Source organism: Anoplopoma fimbria, chromosome 15, assembly GCF_027596085.1.
Source record: "Anoplopoma fimbria isolate UVic2021 breed Golden Eagle Sablefish chromosome 15, Afim_UVic_2022, whole genome shotgun sequence".
Taxonomy (NCBI): domain Eukaryota; kingdom Metazoa; phylum Chordata; class Actinopteri; order Perciformes; family Anoplopomatidae; genus Anoplopoma; species Anoplopoma fimbria.
Genome location: NC_072463.1, coordinates 2,747,443 through 2,766,247, shown reverse-complemented (window position 1 = coordinate 2,766,247; position 18,805 = coordinate 2,747,443). Strand labels below are relative to the sequence as shown.

General features: G+C 40.5%; 1 protein-coding gene across 1 annotated transcript in view; it reads left to right on the top strand.

Annotated features, from left to right (window-relative positions):
- The window catches only part of LOC129103136 (transcription factor IIIB 90 kDa subunit-like), a 107,613-nt gene extending 89,099 nt beyond the window's left edge, over positions 1-18,514 (top strand). The window contains 4 exon segments of the mRNA XM_054613435.1: positions 5,580-5,631; positions 13,913-13,960; positions 13,963-14,089; positions 16,638-18,514. Of these exon segments, the coding sequence (XP_054469410.1) occupies positions 5,580-5,631; positions 13,913-13,960; positions 13,963-14,089; positions 16,638-16,669 (259 nt within the window). The 3' untranslated portion in view covers positions 16,670-18,514.
- The last annotated feature ends 291 nt before the right edge of the window (positions 18,515-18,805 follow it).

The window sequence follows — 18,805 nt, the reverse complement described above, 5'->3', positions numbered from 1 at the left end:
AACCTTCAAAGTGTGAAATAAAGATTTACTGATGATCTTTATCTGCCAATATTCAGTAAAATATGCAATTAGACCATCTGCATTCATGCTTTTCTAGTCTCTGATCTCTGATAATGTTACATTGTCAACAACAAATCTGTGTTTAAACCAACAGGAGGAGAGCTAGTAACGTTAGCACCGCCGCTAACGGCTAATGAATGAAGGCTCTGTTAAGTTGCATTATATGATGCGTTCAGGCTCTGTTCAGTGAAAATGAGAATTTGGGGAAAAAGCTCAATTATAACGTTTTCATGATGTGTTCACGTGTAGTCTGGTAAAATTGAGTTTTGGTGAGAAATTTGAATAGATTTAGTTGTTTGAAGGAGATGTTTTCACAACAACATAAATAGATATTAGAAAGGACACTATGACCTGTTTACACAATATATAATAATAATAATAATAATAATAATAATAATAATAATAGATCATTAAAACTACCAATGACAAGATTTGTTTTCTTAACTAATTCCGTTTGCCTCATTAATAAGTTTCCCTCTCTGTTTTGACTTTGCATTAAATACATTTCCATGTGAAATAGAAAGTCACACACTGGTTGAATTCTTTAAAATCCCACTGACCAGACCAGTGATGTAAAGACACACGTCCACTGTGGTGGAACTGGTCCTCCAATAACAGCAGGGTTAGTGGTGCTTCCACTACTTCTTCCTTCTATGAGGATGGAATGATGCAGTGCGACAAGGTGGTTGTGTTTGGCCCTTTCACGGCGATGTGTTCATCAGTTAGAGGTTAATGGAGGAGTCTAAAGAAAGTCCTCATAAGTATAGTAGAACATAGTCTGAATATATGGAAATACACATGAGTGTGTGTTTGTGCACACAGGGCCATCTATATAATCCAGACCCTTGTGAATCTGCAGTACCAGGTACTGTGTGTGTGTGTGTGTGTGTGTGTGTGTGTGTGTGTGTGTGTGTGTGTGTGTGTGTGTGTGTGTGTGTGTGTGTGTGTGTGTGTGTGTGTGTGTGTGTGTGTGTGTGTGTGTGTGTGTGTGTGTGTGTGTGTGTGTGTGTGTGTGTGTGTGTGTGTGTGTTGAATGGGGTCAGTGCTGTACGGACCGTCCAGAGGAGAAGAAAACACAATAGGTTCTTTTGGCTGAATCTCCATCTCCTACTGCCAAGCTGCAAACCAGGCCCACAATGCACTGCAGCCTGAATGGACACAACTCTCATTTGTGAGAGTGTGTGTGTGTGTGGCTGCATTGTGTGTGTAGCCCTGAATACTTGTGTGTATTTTGTATGTGTATGTGTGCTTTCGTGTCAGGGGAAGTATGAGTGGGCACCACGGTTGCGTGTGTGGGTTTATTGTGATTATGCTTGATTTAATTGTGATGAAGGAGGCTGTGTGTGTGTGTGTGTATGTGTGCTTACTTGTGTGATTGTGTGTCTCTGTGTGCGTCTCAGAGGATCCAGTCCCCAGCTGGAAAATCGAGTTGGAAGCTCCGATTATTATCATCATTTATTTACATCCGAGCTCATCGCAGAACTAATTTCATTCAACCCCCAGTTTGCAGATTATTCCTCCTCCTCCTCTTCCTCCTCCTCCTCTTCCTCCTCGTCATGTTATTGATTGGATTATCGTAGGCATAATGGAATTATTCCCTCTTTACTTTGGTTTGTCTCAGTTTATTGTAAACACAGAGGCAGTGATGGGAAGTGGGAGTTCATTTAAGAAACAAACAAACCAAACAAACAAACAAACACCAGCGAGCGAGATTGAAAACATCGAGAGACTCGCCTCACGTCGACGCTAACGAGCTAAACTACATCACGACGTCGGGAAGACACACAAAGACCGCAACGAGAAACAACAAGGCGCACGATAATAAGAGCGCTACGGTTTTATTGATGTGAAAATGGCTCTAATGCAGGAAATCAAATCATTGGGGAAGTGATTGTGGTAATGGAGAGAATGTGTATGTGTGAGGAGAAGAAGAGTGTGTGTTTTGACTTTATACGCAGCAGCTACTGGATTTCATTATGAAATCTCTCAGTGGAAAAGACTCCAGAGACTCTCAGTGAGAATCAGAAATGAAAATATTTGTAATACGGAACAAGAGGAAGGATCGGTTTGAATTTTGGCTCGCACAGTTTATGTGTAAATGCTGCTTTGGATGATTTTAAATGAGTTTTAAGAGCGTTTCGTACTTCCAGTTAAGGATCATTCGTACTGAAATCATTATTGAAGATCCTGAGTAATCGGATCTAGAAAAATAATGGCCAAAGAAGCCTTTTTAATGAATAAATGAAACTTTTCAAACCCTCCGAATGATGAACTAAACTCAAACCAACTGCAGACACATTGTACTCTGGGAGCTACATGCTAAGATGCTAACATGCTCACGATAACAACGCTACAGCATGATGAGGATGTTTAGCAGGTATAAGGTTCACCAGTCAGCGTGTTAGCATGCTAACATTTGCTAATCGGCGCTAAACACAAAGTACATTGAAGCTGATGGGATCGTTGTTAGTTTTGTAGATATTTGCTCATGAAATGTTTGGCCCATGCATCAACACCTGGGTGTGAAAAGAGAAGCCAATGCTAAAGTGTCTTAAAGCTGCATTCTCTCTCCTGTCCACCAGGGGGCGACTCCTCTGGTTGTATAGAAGTCTATGAGAAAATGACTCTACTTCTCTCTTGATTTATTCCCTCAGTAAACATTGTAAACATGAGTTTATGGTCTCAATCTCTAGTTTCAAGTCTTCTTCAATACAGCATGATGTTCATTTAGTAAATGATGCTCCATTTAGAGTCAAACAGACCATAAAGCAGGGGATGCTTTAGGGCGGGGCTACACTCTGATTGACAGGTCTCTACCACGCGTTGTCCATGTTTTTATCTTACAATTTTCACCCTTTCACAGAGTGCTTTCACTTAATGATGGTTAATTGCATCATTTTGGTCGCCCACACATATCTTCTTCATCGTTCTGCTGCCAAATTGGTTACGCCCAAAGACCAAGACGACCACCACCACTAATGGAGAACATTTGTACCAACATTGAAAGTAATCCTTTTAACAGCCAACCGTTGAGCTTCACTGCTCACCTCCTATTCTAATCTCTTAGCCCTCGTTTTTTCTCCTTAATGATCATTGGAGGCCCACTGATGGTAACTCTGACCTTTGACCTCTGACCCCTCCTCACTATTGACCAAAGATAGAGTCTTCTGTTGTCGGTTAATGAAGTAGAAGGAAGTCACAACATAAATATGAATTCTGTATCTTAGCTTTCTTGTTTTAATCAGCTGTAGATTTATTTTGGATCAATTGTTCGGTTTGTTAAAAAGTCAAAGCCAGAAGTCTTGTTTTGTCAGAAATGCTAATTTATTCTGTCACGACTAAATAAAAGCAAGTAAAAAGTATTAAACTTGACGACTACAAATAATGAAGTAATCTTGACATTTTCTTTTCATTGATTAATTGATGATAATTATTTCAAGTTCCAGTAGAAATGAAATGTTGGTGAATTCAGCGTGTGATAAAAACACCTACGACCATCTGGGTCCTCTTTACCTGACAGTGAATTATCTGTGTGTTATTGATTATTGATTATGTCCCATGCAGGTCAACGATCCTTTGATGAGATTTAACCCCGAATGTCAGATTTGCTCTTAAAAAAGACTTCCTTTTATCACCTCTCCTCATTTTTCCTCCTCCTATCCTCTCTTCTTCCACACATTCCTCCCTTCTTCCTTGTAACCTCCCTCCCTTGCCTCCTTCTCTGCTCCCTTGAACCCTCCGCCCTTCTTCACACCTTACCAGTCCATCTCATTATTTGCTCACTTGGCTTCTTGGTTGCTTCCTTCTCCTCTTCACCTTTTTTCTCCACCTCGCTGCCTGTTTGCTCACCTCCCCCCTCATCGCTCCCTCCCCCTTTCCCTTGCCTCCCACCAGGGTCAAGGCCCATGGGAGCCGCTATAGTCCAGCACATGTTCTGGGGCCCTGAATAGCTCTCTCAGCGGGGGGGCGTTTCGCCGGCCTGGCAGGGATTTTCTAATGAGCTTTGAGAAAAGATGGGGGGGAGGCGGGGGAGAGAAGATGGCATATTCTGTGGTACCCATCCTCCCCCTTTCTTTCCTTACTCGCTTTCCCCCCCCCCTGGTTAAAGCAGATTAATTAAAAGCTCACTCGCAGTCTCTCTCTTATCAGTGAGAGTCGAGCATTTACTGTAAGCCTCCAGGGAGGGCTCAGCGCCGGGCCGGGTGGGCAGGGAAGGGAAGGGAAGGGGTGAGGCAGGAGGGGGGGAGGGTGCCTCCGGGAACGATGCTAATTCCAGCCGGTGGGACGGAGGAATTACCGGCGGTGCTCCGTTCATCGCTGATTATCTCTGTGACGGTCTAAGGGAAGAGGTGGTGCTCGCAGACAGTCAGTCTGCCTGTCAGTCACAGCTTAGGTCTCATTTCACATTCACACCATTTATTTCTTTTTTTCCCCCCCTCTTCCTCTCGTTCTCTCGTTTGTTATTCGAGCCGGTCGCCTGAAGCCGAGAGAGACTCAAAGAGCAGCCGTAGTAATCGAAATGAAATCCCTCAACCTTTATTGTGTCAACACTAAATCCTGTAATAAGAGAGGGTAATGAATATATAGATATATAAATATATTGTAATACTGGCTGCAAGGAGGCCTGTCAGACTCTTAATAACACACAGCTGTGCTCTTCATGCAGGCAAGAGTCAGCATTAATTGTTATACTTAATGACTAATAATAATACAAGGATTATGAATTGTTATTTTGTTGCTGCCTGCTGGGATACCAACGTTTCTTCTTAATGTCACCACTGACTGTCCTTGAACTCTCTGAACCCCAAAACCCGACCGCGGGTTAGAAAGCATGTTTTCAACAAACACAAAAACGACAGTTTATCACAATGAGAATCTGTAAAAACCCTCATTATGGTCATTGAACGCATCATATGTGACGAACGCTTTCTTCAGAAAAAGCAGCCAAAACGAAGCTTCAATTATTGATATTTCATCAAAAACATTTCATTGTACACGGCTCATTTAAAACCTCAGCACAAATAAACCTTTTGCTCTTCATTTCTGTTCAGACATCCTTCTTGCTGAGCAGATGAATCCTAATACCATCACCTTCATGTTCAACCAAGATGGCTGAACATGGCGAACACTATCCACCCTAAAGCTGAATGTTAGCATTGTCATTTTGAGCTATAACAACCAAGTCATCAGTTTATATAAATATATTTGTTTACCTACTTTTCCTGATTTTTCTGGTTTCTGATTTTAAATTGCAACATCTTTTTAAATGCAACAAACACAGGCGCTAATTAGCAGTCTGACTTTACATGTCCGATAAAGAGTGAAATAAAGGCAACAACGTAATAAACCTATGTTAGTGTGTAGGTGTGTTGATGGTGTGCTGATGGTGTGCTGATGGTGTGCTGATGGTGTGCTGATGGTGTGCTGATGGTGTGCTGGTGGTGTGCTGATGGTGTGTTGATGGTGTGCTGGTGGTGTGCTGATGGTGTGCTGATGGTGTGTTGTGCTTTGTGTTGCAGGTTGCAGCCGTTCATCACCGGACAGCCCAACAAGAAGCTCGCCGTGGAGCAGGTGAGCCGCCGCTCATCTTCACCACATCTGCTCTTCGTCTCCGTCACTCGCTCAACCTCTGCCTCGCTATCATGCACTCAACAGACACACACACAGACACACACACATATATACACACACACACACACACAAAGCAACGTGCACAAACACTCAGTCATGCAGTCAATCCGTCGGACAGATAACTTCCCCCGTTGCTCCCTCCTCTCTGAAACACTCACTGTGTTATCTTCTAGCTTCACTCTCAGAAACAGCCTCACTGTCACAACTCTTATTTACAAGAAACAGTTTTCATAAAGCAGCTAGAAAAGCGGAACAGTTTCTCATGTGGACTAAACACTAACTTGTACTATTTTGAGAAGCAGAAGTATTTAACGTGTGAGCAAATTAAAAATAAAAGCGATAAATGAAACAGCGAGCAGGTCAGATCACTAAACATGATATAAACTTACAGTTTAGCTTTGGTTCATTGTGACGACAGATACTATCAGACATTTCTCAACGTGCATACAGGAGGCCGTTTAATCACGTTTTGATTGGGATTATGTTTTATTATTTAGTATTATTATTTCTACTGCTGGCCACAGTCGCTAGGAAACTCGTAATAGAAACTATAAAATCCCAAGCACACCGGATGGGAAAGCAATTCTTCGCTCTACATTGACCTTATATTGTTTGAAGTTGCCTCGTTGTCTCTTTCATCTGTTATCAAACCACAGCGGTTGCATGTGCAGCAAGCATTTTGTCCAAAAGTCAGTTTAAAATACAAAAAATATCAATAATTTCATGTCCTTGATAAATAATTGTAGGCCTTATTGTCATTGTTTGACCAGTATGACAGAGGAAAAAAATGTTGAATTGCATCCTTTGTGGTTTTAAAATGTCTTTCATAGTCTTTAACTTTAGGACACTGCAGAAACCCTGAATTCCGGTCTGTGGCTCAGAGGAATAAGACTCACACAATACTTATTCATAGATGCATTAATTGTTGGTTTGTGTCTTTGTTGACAATAAGAAAAAGATATAAAGTGTATACAGACTTTTATCTACATTAAAGGGGATCCAAACCCAGAGGCTTCCTGTCTCCACATAACTGAGCTGTGGCTGTAACAGACCTGGAGACAGGCTGTAACTCCCCATCAGTCTCTCCAGGTCGGCCATTAAAATCTAATTGCTGATTGCTCAGATCTCCAGCAGAGCAGAAGGGGAAGAATAAATCTCCAGTCGGGCCGTGTGAGAGGTGAACCTCACTTCGTCTTTGTTTGCCCTTCTATTACTCCTCCTCCTCCTCCTCCTCCCTCCAGGGCGTTCACTGCTCCTAAAAAACTCTGACAGGGTCTTAAAATAAATATGGCCTCAAACTTGGACATAAAAATGTCTTTAACAGCACCTTTAGAGGTCTTTTTTTTTTTTTTTTTTACCACCCTGCAGTGTTGGGCTTCTGTTGGCCCACCGTCAGCTTCTAGATGAATCCAAAACATGTGTCCTATCTGCTTTTCTAAACCCAGGTAGACTTCAAGTCTTTGAACAGGAAGTTCCTCTTTCTGCCCGTTTACAGCTTCACAGCTTTCGGCAGACAAATCTTCAGGGAGATACTGGCCAGTTTTTCCCAACTTTGTTTCTTAATTTGATTTTAAATTGGACCCAAATTCAAACACAGGTAGCTTTACATCACCTTCAAAGTCTTAAATGTGGTTTTCTGGACTTCATATTCACTCTGCACTTTTATGCTCCAGTATCTCCTTTTACACATTCCCAACTGTCATTTCTTCCCTTTCTGCTTCAAACCGCTGCTGATCAGTCTTATTTCTCATGATTAACTTTTCCCTTTTCACCACTCCTTCCATGATGTTCTTCATCACCACATATAGAAGCAAAGGAAATTAAATTCCATTTTTCAGCATAGACATCATTTAAAAAGTTCTGATGGACGTTAAACAGAAAAAAGATACCAACGTTAGAAAAAAGCCGAAATTACAAGCCTTTTGACATTAAAACAGAATGACAGTAGTCAACAACAACTCTCAAGGTGAATTTAAGTCAGAGATAGAGGTAAATATTACCTTGTAGAAACCAAATAAAACATCAGGCAGATTAAATCAATTCACATTCAGGAACAATTCAATTTATTCAGAATTATTTTGAAAAAGAGTTTTTTCTCTTATGTTCTAAAAAAAATACTCTCCACACAAGCAGTTTGAAAACAAATCTAAGTCTAAATTAAAACACAATTGAAGCATGTCAAGAACAAACCAAACCAACAGCCCTGTTGGCCAACCACGAAAAGAAGAAGAGGAAGATTTTGGCCAATCGGAAGCGTGAAAAGTGGGACTACCTGGCTGTAATGGTGCATCTGTGTCATTGGAGTGTTTGTGTATATTTATATGTAAAAAGTCCTTTTAGCAACGTTGGCAAGAAATACCTATGTATGTGTGGATTTGTCCTAAAAAGGTTAAAAAACATCTTGCTGTATATAAATACTGGACTAAATCCTTTTAAAAAGTTGGCCTTTTTGAAATTACAACTTTTATTTGATGATATGCCGATGACGACATGTTAAACATGTAACAGGGTTTATATCGTTCTGTGGACAACCTGGATGTTTCTTGGTGAAAGTGATTAAGAAATGAACTCCTTTGCATTCATTACAGTGTCACTCTGTTTTAAAAGTGACATGCCATCGAAGTGATGACGGCTTCTTTACTGTTTCACCCGTGACATATTGCTCTGTCATGTCGTTCATTTAATTAGGAGACTCAGGCGTGTCTATGTTGAGGAAATTAAGGATGTCAACAGAAGAAAACTTAACAGTAGGGGATAAATACGTCCAAACCAAGTTACCCCTTCACCATTACAAGCCGTGTTTTCTTTCTGCAAACCAAATTACAAGATAACTTTTGAAATTTCACAAAATAATGTAAGTTAAGGCGTGTTTCTGTCAACTGGTTTGCAGCGAAAGAACTCGGCTACAACGTAGTTTGGTCAGCAGTTGGCGCTAAAGGCTACGTGGCTGCCCGTAAACAGAGTAGAAGAAGAAGTAAAAGCAAACAGTAAACAAAACCAAAAAGTCTTCTTGGCCATCTAATCTTTAACGAGAGAACAATATGGGAGAGGTCTTCAGGAATTTGTTTCGTTTCGTTTTAATTTATGGAATTATTTAATGTCAGCAAGTATTGGCCATGTTTCATGTTATGGAAATATCCGGGAAGATCAGTCATCTGAGTTAAATGTTGACTAAGTCAGAGGTTATTCGGCAAAGGCCTTTCCATAATCCATTCATCTATTTACTATTATTGTTTTGACCAAAAACCACCTGAAGCGAGGGGAAAAACATTTTTTTTGCGCAAATGAGGAAGTTTTATCAAACCTTTGTCATTTTCATTCACATTTCCAAATGTAATACTTTAATGTGCACCTGAAAAATATTTGCATGTAGATGAATGAACTCTCCGTCCCCTTCCCTTCTTTCCTCATCGTTTCACTTCACGCTTCACTTCCTGGTGTCCTCCTCTTTCTCCTCTTTTCCCGTCAACGCTTCGCTCCGCTACTCTCCTCTCCTTTTTATATATTCTCCTCTCCTTTTTCCCCATATTTCCTCCCTCCTTCCCCACATTCCTTTCCTCCCCCTCTCTCTCTCTCTCTCTCTCTCCCTTCCTTTGTCTCCCTCTCCATCGTTGCCTCTGTTGGCAGCTCTGAATGGAGGAGCTCTGGGAGCTCTCAGGCTCTGTCAACCAGGAAGAAAACATTGCCACGAGGGGCCGGGTCAACAAGGCTTGTTACTTAGCAACCCCCCCCTCGCCTCCTCCTGGGAACTGGAAGCAAACGGCCATCGCCATTGGCTGAGGCTGCTCCTCGCTGGCGGCTCCTGTTATGTAATGTTGCAGCGACGGGGGCCAGATTGGAAAAGAGACGTTTTGTGCTCCGGGAGTCGCTCGCCAGAGTCGCTCTGTTTTGGGCGCTTAACAACAAACTGATTTTTTTTTTTTTTTCATCAGCGACCCACAAATTAGTCTGTACATTTCTCAAAGTAAGCCAAGAGAGAAAACGATCACTTTACAAGTAAGAAGAAAGACTAACAAGTTGATTTCTGCCAATTGAAAAGTGGCCCAGCTGTTCTGTGCTGCCCCTCGTCTCTCTTCTTCTTCTTCTGCTCCCTTGAACCACATTCAGACGCAGACGGCGCACTGAGAGACGTTGGGGATTTTCAGAGAGGCTTAAAAAAAATCTGAAAGGGGTGATGAGGTCACGGGAGAGAGGGGGAGGCTTTGAACTGCCGACAGTCACTCCGGCGTTGCAGCTACACTCTGCTTATGCAAGCAATAGTCTGATGGCTGAGTCTATTTGAAGTTGGGTTCTCAGAGAAGCTGTCAGGGACACGGTGACGGTAAACCACATGACGCGTAGTGTTTTCAGCTCGACCTCCTCGTTCCCATCCCGATAGACCCGAGACTCAGAGGCATGAACGAGCTCTGATTGTTCACCGCTTCCTGTCATAAAACAGATGTAAATACACAAAGTTCAAATGATTTAGTTCACATCAGAAATAGAATAAACAAGCAGAATTAGAGATACTGAAGTTATCAGAGACTTAGAGGTCATGCCAGACGCAGAACATCGCATTTATTAAGAATAAAAGTACATTTATTAGTATAGCAACAATGCAATTAAAGTGTTTTACATTAGACATGAAAGACACAATGCAAAATAACCTAGTAAATAAGCTCCAATAGGACTAGAACGGTTCGGATCTTGAGTGAAAACAAACCTCTATCTATTAAGTGAGTTAAATATATAAATGCAAGAACCTTGATCATGCAGCCGTAAATGAGCACAAAACATATTATGCAGTTTGGTGCAGCGGTATGAAAGATTAGCCGTGGACAGACTCAAAGATGCATACGCTCAAGCACACACACAACCTATCTCATTATCGCCTGGCGGAGATAGAAATTATAAAACAGATTAAACAGTAAAAATGTTCTTTTTTTTTTTTTTTTTTTTTTTTTTTTAAATGAAATGACAAGATATGAATAAATAGTCCAACATTTAACTTGATAATTGCTATTTGATTGATTGCTTACATTTGCATTGTGGATTTATGCAGAATTCATTGCCGCCGTTCTGTTCTGCATCGTGGAAACCTTCTTTGAAGCTGATTAATCCTTTTGACTCCATTAATGATGCAAATCAAGGCCAGAACAAAAAACGCGCTGCTTGTGATTCATATCGGGGGGGGAATCATAATTTCATACAACAGTGACATGATTAAACCTTTCTGTAATTATACTCTCTGGTTTGTCGTGCCATTTTAAAAAAAACTAATGGTTGAATAAGAGCATTAATCCAGACTGCGGTTTGCTCACAGTTCATTTAGTTCTGCCAGTTGTTCCGTGCATGAGTTACTGCAGGCGATCAGATGTCAACATCCCATAAAAACACTCTTGAGCGGTTGCTTCCCGAAGTTGGTTTCGCGTTGCCTTCTTGCTCCTAACGAGCCGTTCTCTCGTTAAAGCGCTGAGACTCGAACAGTAAAGTTTTTAATTCAAACACGTGACATTGTGTTTGTAGTTCAACGTGATCTCTGTGTAAACATGAACATCGATGTCTAGTAGCAACACAAAAACATCTCCTCTTCATCGTACAGCCCTCACCTCCTAATTAGTCTGGAGCACCGTGTTTATGCGTTCCTTTTTTCATTATTATTTTATTATTTCGTCACATCGCTGCCTGTGTTCGCCGGCAGTTAATGAGGTGTCCGGCTCCTGTGTGTAAGAGGAGCCTGGTGAGGTTACAGCCAGCACGGCTCCACTGAATGGAAACGACAAAAGGATGTGTTATGCTTTTTGCTTTTTTTTTTTTTTGTATAATCGTTGGGCAAAAAAAACAAAATCACAAATCTGAAGGTATTAAAAGCAGAATATGTGCAGGAAAAAGTGGGAAAGAACGAGCGAAAAAATGGAAGGATGAAGTGAGGGAGGATGTGGGTGGAATAAAAGAGAGGCACACCGGAGGACACATAAAATAAAAGAAAGATGGGAGGAAAAAGGAAGGAGGGAAATTGGATGAAGAGATGGCAGAGAGGAAGAGCCTCAGCAGGGACTCCAACAGGCTGTTGCTGAGGAGAAGAGAAATATCTCTCCGTCACACTGTGGACCCTCCACCTGCTTCTCCTCCAGCGTTATAATTAGCTCTGGCTGAAAGGAAAGTGATAACATGCAGGTTTCCTTTTTTAGTCGCTGACGGTGATGGGTTTCCTTGGCCAAAAAAAAAAAAAAAAAAAATGTAGATTTGATTCATTCTGCAGCTGAACAATCTGCCCCTCTGGTTTTAGATATTTTATTAGTTCCTCCAGCTGAAGGCAGAGTGGAAATGAAATCCTCCACGCCGTGCACGCCCGTCCTCTCTGGTGTCACCGTTTGTTTGCCTTTTGATATCTGTACAGTTCATCACTAAGCAAAATAAATACAGCTCAGATGGAAGGAGTTCTTCAGGTCGGATCAGATGAGTGTTTTTTTTTTTTCCGAGGGGAAATTTTCTTTGTCCGACAGCAGAGGAGTTAAAAATAACAACGGAATGTATTGAATCGGTCGTCGTGGGTTGATTTGATGCTACTGCAATGGAGCCATAATGATACGTGTTATATGGTGGCTTATTCCCGTGGCCACGTACAATCATTCTGACCCATAGAAATACAATTGGACAACTCAAAAACACTGTCAATGCTATTGTGTTCACTATGTTCATTGCTGAGATCTGGAAACATTACATTACATTACATTACATTATTTCTTAAACATTAAAGCATAAACAGTCAAAAGTTAGTGCAGACGCTTTTATCCAATAATTGCGACTTACAGGAAGTGTATTCAACATAGGTATTCAAGAGAACTACTAGTCACCTTTAGAAGTCATAAGTGCATCTCCTTTCTTAAACAAGCATCTTTCCCTAAAGCATAAACCAGAGCAAAAGTATAGTGCAGAGGCAAATTACTACCATGTTCAAAACAATAATTGCAACAGACTAATACGAATATAATAATTAAAGTGCTACAAACTACTACGAATAGGATAAGTGCAGTAAACGAATACGAATACACTTTGACATCGATTTGGCCGACCTTTAACTCGGATGTTGCGACGTCATTGGACGGCGAGGGTGGAGCAAGTATAAAATATTCCGAGCACGGATAGTGAAGCTCCAGGTAGTCCTGGTTAACTTCTCTATTCATTTACCGTTGTCTGTTATTCACTAAGGAAAAAGTTGATATCTGCCAGCTCTGATTGGATGATCTGTTTTGCATTTTGCAGCAAAAGTTGAACTATTTTTGATTAGGGAAGCAGCCATCGCACCCTGAACAATGTGAGCTTAGGATCGGTGTCACTCACGCATTTCAGCCGGCTTTTCCCACTTCAGTTTCCAGTCAGTAGGCGTTGTATTTTACTGTGTTTAGTTCAGTTTTTCATGTTCATTTGATGGAACTGCTGTCCTCTTTGTGGGAATGAAATGAAACCTTCATTCTCATTTTTTTCTTTTTTTTTTATCATCATTTCCACCGCAGGAAAAATGTCTGTCCTCTCTAACCTCTGCTGACTTTACTCTACCAGTTGTTTATTTTCTCTTACTGGTGCCAACATTTCCTCCTGTATCAGGCGGCTTGTTTCCTGATTTAAAAAAAAAACAAACAAAAAAAAAAACAGCTCTATTTTTGTGTCCCAGCATGCAACTGGAAAGACACTCCTGGTTACGGGCTGTTTGTGAAAACCTGGGAATATTCATGCGTGAACATTGGACAGCTCAACAACGACAATGTGAACGGGGAAAAAAAGCATAAAAAGGGCATTCTAATTAATTTATTTTCTTCACACCCTTCATTTTTAATTCTCTCTTACTCTGAAGGGTAACTTCCCCCCCGAGGCTCTGGTTGATATCTGACCCTTTCGTGCTCAACCAAGTTCACCGTTGACTATCCACATGTTTAACAGTAGAGTCCTTCATGAGATGGTAATGTTTTGTAAGATAATAAAGGTCGTGGTCACGCTCTGATGCTGTGTTTAATCATATGTGGGCGATGCTGCGGCAGATAAAATATCTCCACCCGCCCTGAAGCTCCCACCCTCACCTCCATACTGTTTATTATTTTTTTTATCATTTTAAAGGAAGTGGAGTATATGAGATCAGATCTGGATTAGATTTCCCCCGAGGGGAGAAAACTCTGGTGTCACGCAGAGGAAAATATTAAAAACTCGCCTGCTCACCACCAACAATATTTTCCTGTTTGCCCAGATTGGCACCTCCAGCCCCCTGCCGGTGCCCGTGGGAGCCCCCGTGGGAGCCCCGCCAGCGGAGTGGCGGTGGTGGTGGAGAGCGGGCCGGTGGTGTACGACGATGCGGCCGGCGAAGAGGAGGAGGAGGAGGAAGAGGAGGCGTGTCTCAGCGCCATGGATCTGATGGGCAGCAACGGTCAGTCAGAGACTTCTATCCATCACTTGTTTATTGGCATATATTTAGATTTATGTTTTTACACAAACAATGAATATTCCAAAAGAAACACAATTACACAATGTAAAAGACTTTCTACAGACTGAAAAGTTGTTCATAACACACAGCCTATGTGGCGTCAGTGGAGAGGCTTTTTAAATCGAGCCGGCGGTTTGGCTTCCAGGTATCTGGGTGCAAAAGCTCAACCAAACATCTACGGATAACGAGCTTTACCCAGCATGCTGTTCAACAGTCTAACAGTTAATGTAACGACTATCAGAGAGCACAACCATCGACTGTATATAAGAAGCGGACGTAGTCATAGTGACGTCACACATTGGTTTGTGGACGGCCGTCGCCATCTTGGATTACGGCCGTTGCCATGTTGGTTTTTTTGCAACTAATGAACGGAAGTTACAAATTTATATTATCAGATTCCTACCAATCTGAGATTCTTTAGATTTTATTTATATATATATTTATTTTTTGGTAAAGTAAAGTGTCATAGTGTTAATAGAACAAGTAGATTAAAACAAAGGTTAGACAGAACTCAGTCAGATAAAATAAAGCGTGACTATTTTCATTATAATCTGTTAATTTACTTTTGATTTGATCTATTAAATGTTCCTGAAAGTCTTTTAAAGCCCAATACGAGACATCATAAATATAAAAGAAGGTAAAAGTTGAGAGCATGGCTTTAAAATATTGTAAAATAATTAAAGATTTGAGTTCAAATGTAAATCATAAGAACCTTATTATCTCAAGAAGCTGCTAAAAACACAAACGGGGAGCAGAAAACTACAAATATTTAACTTGTTGGTCTGTAAATTAGCGATTGTTACATCGTAATTAGCTATAAAAATAGTTTTTAATTGTTTCTTTTGATGATTAGCAAATCTATTATCAGTTGTTTATTGAAACGAGACAGAATCAGAAAGAAATGCTGAACAACCAATCAAGAAATATTCATTCTTGACCTCATATTCTTGGATATAAATAAAGTCTTCTCACTTTCAGAGAGTGAGTTTCCTTCAGAACATTAGAACCTCGATGACGCCGACGGCATCAGACTGCTTTGTCACTTCTCCACTGTGAGGGACTTTTATTTTGAATGAATGGGTTCCGGCGGGTCACGGCTCCGACTCCTGCCGTGTTTTAACGAGCCCTCCTAAAGATTACATTTCTCCACTTTTACGTCTCTGGCTGTTAAGATTTAAAGGCCCCGGACTCCAACGCAATAAAAACCACTTAATTGATTCCTGGAGGAAAAACTCTTTTGTTTGTGCTCCTGCCCGCTCCACAGGGAGGTCAAAGGTCACGGTGCCTCCTCAGAGCTGCACCTCAGGAGGACAGCAGAGTCCGAGGTCACACTTTTTTTTTTACGTTTCACCAGTCTGAATTCACACAGCGTCTCTGCGACGCCTCGTTTTTTTTTGTTTTTTTACATGCACTTCCACTCAGTGACGCGGGGGAGTCGGCCATTAAAATGAAAGTTTCTGTCTATTGCTTACTTTTCTCAGTCAGTTTTTGAGTGAAACTGGTGGAAAGATTTTTTTTTTTATTTGATATCTTAACTCTCTTAACTAACCCTTTTTTTCAGAATAAGTTGAACAAACAATGTTTGGCAAGACATGTTGACATGTTTATGCCAAAAAAGCAACCCAAAGTGTTTTATATAAGGCTACAAAATACATTACAATATAAAGTAAATCAAAGGAAAAGCAGGACAGAAATAGAAGAAAATTGAGAAGTAAAGCAGTTGTAGTGCGTCATTTAATTAAGGAATTATAGTTTGGCTGAGAAAAGTCATTAAGGGCTGAAAAACAAGGCAGTTTTTCATTTAGTTTTTTAGTGGCAGAATTCAGGATATTTAAACTTCACGTCAATTCCAACTTTGTTCAGAATAGTAACTTGAAGCAGAACTCCATGTTGTTGTGGACTGATGTTTTGAAGCCTCTTGTTCAGCATTTTGGCCGTCGCCATCTTGTTTTTTTGCAACCAGTGAACAGGAAGTGACTATATTTGGACTGCTGAGGAGTGACGTAGAGACGCCGTATACGTCTCTGGTGTCGACCTGTCAATCAGTGTGTAGCCCCGCCCTAAAGCATCCCCTGCTTTATGGTCTGTTTGACTCTAAATGGAGCATCATTTACTAAATGAACATCATGCTGTATTGAAGAAGACTTGAAACTAGAGATTGAGACCATAAACTCATGTTTACAATGTTTACTGAGGGAATAAATCAAGAGAGAAGTAGAGTCATTTTCTCATAGACTTCTATACAACCAGAGGAGTCGCCCCCTGATGGACAGGAGAGAGAATGCAGCTTTAGTACAGTACAGCATGTGCTGCACTTTTGTGACCCGGAGGTTGCCGCCTGGTTCTGCCTTAGATCTCAGCTGATAGTTTAATATATATATTTTATGAATAAGCAACAATCAAACACATTAATGCAGCAGTAACATGAAACATTAGATATGAAAGTAAACACGTGTTTCTAATCCGTCCCTCTGTGTCTTTTTCTTTACAGATTACGGCAGTGATGTAGATTACGAAGACTGATTCTAGCAGCGGTCTTCACCGGGTTTTTAATCCCAATCTAGTGCGGACCATTCTGAGTCCTTAAGTGTATCACATGTTTACTACCAGGGGCACAAAATGGCTTCAGACGGGAGAGGAATGAGGAAGTCCCATCAGGAGTAAATGGGATGAAAACAAAAGCTGGACATAAATCCAACTCCTTGCACCATTTGGCATCCCGACTGGACTGAACTGGGATAACGCACTACTTGGATGCTGAAAGATAAGTTAAAGTGGAAATGAGGGATGTAGTTCTATTAATCATGGTGGGTCATAATCCGCCCGCAGTGACGATGCTGCAAAGTGAAACGTATGAAATATTCCAGTAAGCACTGGTTTGTTTATTTGCAGGTCAGACGACTTTTAGGTTAAAACTGGGCTCAACTTTTAGAAGACTAGGATCTAAATAACTCTTGTTTCAACAGCATTTAAAGAAATACTTCACCCACAAAATGTCCATTTGTTTTTTTTATTACTCTGCCATTTAATTCTTGAAGATAATCTTATTTTTCCCGCATGCCTCCAGGGTAAAAAGAGAATCAAAAAATGTGGAAAAGTCAGTAAAACTGCATCAAAACTTCAGTTTACAAACTCTCACCCACAAGTGCCGTTCAATCCAAGTCTCTTTTGTCTATTCGTATGCTAACCGCTTCACAAACGCATGTTTCTTCACTAAAAAGTTGAAGTGAGACTGTTTATGCAGAAGTGTCTTTAATAGTCAGGTTTTAGTGAAGATGCATGTGTTGTAACGAGATTTAAATAAAAATGCGCGAGTTGTGTGAGAGTTTGTAAACGGATGTTTTAAATTCGATTTTCTGTTGTTAAACGTAGCCTCCGTTTACTTCTATTCAGTTCCTCTCTTTATTTTGAGTCTTCGGGGACCGCGGAGCCGTAAAATGTTTACTTCAAGAACTCAAGGTAACACAGGTGGAGTCATTGATAAACAAATGCTTATTTTGTGGGTGAAGTGTCACTTTAAATGGATATATTTTAATGTGATGTTAGAACCTGCTTCTCACAGAATGAAAGTCATTTAAATGCTGCTGAAACGACAGTTATAGAAATGCAGACTTCGAAAAGTTTTAAGCTGAAGATGTGTTTCCTCCTGCAAAACACCAAATCAATGTTGACTTATTTGAACAAAATGCAAAAACCTATTATGCTTGAACTTGCAATTTTGCATTCATAACACTCGAGTACTTCCTGATAGTTAATCCTGTCTCAAAGCTAGAACCCTAAACCGTGTCTATGTACTGATAAACAAGCATCTAACAATCAGGTAGCATAAGATCAACCACCATTATGTGCTCGGATCAATATTTATTAAAGCTCTAGGTGATTAGTGGACCGTAACACGCCATCTGCCTAAAGTCAAAGTCAGACAATAACGTTGCCTTCTGAACAATTCATAAATCCCCCCAAAATAGTGATATTTTAGTTTCAGTTTAATTTCAGATGATTGATTTAGTTTTTAAGTTGCTATTGATTTGGTTTTTCTTGATACTTTTGTTGATGGACTTTAATTTATGAGATTTGAGTTAAATATTCTTCACCACGTCTCCACAGAGGCTTTAAAAGCCGGGGTTGTAAATACATTCTCTGCAATATTATATTTTCCACGCGAGTGATTGGACCCCGGATCAGAGAATATATCTATTTTGTATTTAAGCTTTTATGAATTTTTGTGTTGGAGAGGTGAGACAGCAGTGTTTGATGAGGCGTCTTCGTCTTCCACCTCGACTTCGACTGCCTCAGTTTTGCTATGATGAAAGTTCCATCTGCATTTTGTTGTGTGCATTCGCTGCTACAGTAAAGATTTCACTACATGGGGGAAAAGAAACATGTCTGTGTCTTTTTTTTAATGTTTTAAAGCCTCATAAACTCATGTTCAATCTATATTTGTTGACCTGCTATTTGTGGGTGTGTAAGATGGACTTGTCCGTCCCAGTTCAACATTTTTTGATGCCAGTAGAATTAATTCAAAGAAAGACTAAAGCAGCTATAATCAATTATTCTCTATCTAATGAAAATGTTAAAACAACCTGGCAATCTGAAAGGGATCTCGCATATTGAAGAATTACAGATTTATCCGTCTGGCCGATGATGAAAAAGTTAATT